The 2,500-nt window shown below is 39.3% G+C and overlaps 1 protein-coding gene across 1 annotated transcript in view; it reads left to right on the top strand.

The window, feature by feature from the left end:
* chrd (chordin) overlaps window positions 1–2,500 on the top strand; it is a 17,929-nt gene that overhangs the window by 4,995 nt on the left and 10,434 nt on the right. The window contains exons 7-9 of the mRNA XM_037546357.1: window positions 1,456–1,597; window positions 1,693–1,830; window positions 1,941–2,023. Coding sequence (XP_037402254.1) covers window positions 1,456–1,597; window positions 1,693–1,830; window positions 1,941–2,023 — 363 coding nt within the window. The remainder of the gene's footprint in view (window positions 1–1,455; window positions 1,598–1,692; window positions 1,831–1,940; window positions 2,024–2,500) is intronic.

Genomic DNA, 2,500 nt, shown 5'->3' with positions numbered 1-2,500 from the left:
ACTTTTAGTCATTCAGTACCACCGTGAATTTTTCACTACTTCTAGTCATTCAGTACCACTGCGTTTTTCAGTACTTTCAGTCAAGTACCACTATGATTTTTTTGATATTTTTAGTCATTCAGTACCACTATGAATTTTTAAATATTTTTAGTCATTCAGTACCACTATGAATTTTTCAGTACTTTTAGTCATTCAGTACCACTATGAATTTTTCAGTACTTTTAGTCATTCAGTACCACTGTGATTTTTTTGATATTTTTTGTCATTCAGTACCACTATGAATTTTTAAATATTTTTAGTCATTCAGTACCACTATGAATTTTTCAGTACTTTTAGTCATTCAGTACCACTATGAGTTTTTCAGTACTTTTAGTCATTCAGTACCACTGAATTTTTCAGTACTTTTAGTCATTCAGTACCACCGTGAATTTTTCACTACTTCTAGTCATTCAGTACCACTGCGTTTTTCAGTACTTTTAGTCAAGTACCACTATGATTTTTTTGATATTTTTAGTCATTCAGTACCACTATGAATTTTTAAATATTTTTAGTCATTTCAGTACCACTATGAATTTTTCAGTACTTTAGTCATTCAGTACCACTATGAATTTTTCAGTACTTTTAGTCATTCAGTACCACTATGAATTTTTCAATATTTTTAGTCATTCAGTACCACTGTGAATTTTTCACTACTTCTAGTCATTCAGTACCACTGAGTTTTTCAATACTTTTAGTCATCAAGTACCACTATGAGTTTTTCAGTACTATTAGTCATCAAGTACCACTATGAATTTTTTGATATTTTTAGTCATTCAGTACCACTGTGAATTTTTCAGTACTATTAGTCATCAAGTACCATTATGAATTTTTCAATATTTTTAGTCATTCAGTACCACTGTGAATTTTTCACTGCTTCTAGTCATTCAGTACCACTGAGTTTTTCAGTACTTTTAGTCATCAAGTACCACTATGAATTTTTTGATATTTTTAGTCATTCAGTACCACTGAATTTTTCAGTACTTTTAGTCATTCTGCACCACTATGAATTTTTCAGTACTTTTAGTCATCAAGTACCACTATGAGTTTTTCAGTATTATTAGTCATTAAGTACCACTATGAATTTTTCAGTACTATTAGTCATCAAGTACCACTATGAGTTTTTCAGTATTATTAGTCATTAAGTACCACTATGAATTTTTCAGTACTATTAGTCATCAAGTACCACTATAAGTTTTTCAGTACTATAAGTCATCAAGTACCACTATGAGTTTTTCAGTACTTTTAGTCATTCAGTACCAGCTATGAATTACTCAGTAATTTCTTTGAATTACTCAGTACTATGAATAATTAAAAAGTGCTCTAAATGATTCAGTAGCTATTATGAATTAATAAGTATGTGTAATGTATTAAAGAGATTTGGGAACTGAAGGAGTTAATCTGCCGTCCTGTGTTCAGATCTGTGGGGTTTGGAGGAACCTGCCCAAGTCTCACATGCGCCAGCTGCAGGAGGAACAGCTTCGCGTCTCCATGGTGATGACGGACGGCAGGAGGGAGGAGATCCAGGGGAAAATCATCAAACACAGAGCACTTTTCGCAGGTGTGTTTTGCTGGAGTTGTTATACAGTTAGTAAAACTATGTCTTAGAAAAGCTCTCCGCTAACAAAACCACCGCACTCCACACTTCCGATACAGAAACCTTCAGCGCCACCCTGACGTCCGAAGAGGAGAACTCTGGGATGGGGGGTATCGCCATGCTGACGCTGAGTGACACCGAAAACAACCTGCACTTCATTCTGCTCATGCAGGGAGTCATTCCCGCCTCGGAGAAGGGTGAGTGCACCGAGACGCCGACTCACGACTTCACCACTCCTTCATTATTCTCCATCACCTCCACTGTCTGAGACCTCTGCCCTTAATCCAAGCCCCCTTTTCTCACGCAGAGTCTCCGCTGGTGCCCATCAGGGTGAAGCTGCAGTACCGCCAGCATTCGCTCAGAGAGATCCACGCCAACGTTACCGCTCATGTGAGTTCACACGCACACACACACACGCACACACACACACACACACACACACACACACACACACACACACACACACACACTCTCTCTCTCACTGTGTGTCTCTCTCTCTGTCTCTCTGTCTCTGTGTCTCTCGCTCTCTGTGTCTCTGTCTCTCTCTCTGTCTCTCTCTCTCACTGTGTCTCTCTCTGTGTCTCTCTGTCTCTCTCTCTGTGTCTCTCTCTCTCTCTCTCCCTATATCTCTCACTGTCTCTCTGTCTCTTTCTGTCTCTGTGTCTCTCGCTCTCTGTGTCTCTCTCTGTCTCTCTCTCACTGTCTCTCTCTCTCTCTCTCTCTCTCTCTGTCTCTCTGTCCCTCTCTCTCTGTCTCTGTCTCTCTCTCTCTCTCTCTCTCTCTCTCTCTCTCTCTCCTTCTCTCTCTCTCCCTGTATCTCTCTCTCTCTCAATCTCTCTTTCTCTTGGTGTGTCTCTCTCTCTCTCT

The sequence above is a fragment of the Pygocentrus nattereri genome, chromosome 17 (genome assembly GCF_015220715.1).
Source record: "Pygocentrus nattereri isolate fPygNat1 chromosome 17, fPygNat1.pri, whole genome shotgun sequence".
Classification (NCBI taxonomy): Eukaryota; Metazoa; Chordata; class Actinopteri; order Characiformes; family Serrasalmidae; genus Pygocentrus; species Pygocentrus nattereri.
Note: the sequence above shows the minus strand (reverse complement) of the source record. Positions and strands in the feature narration are given on the sequence as shown.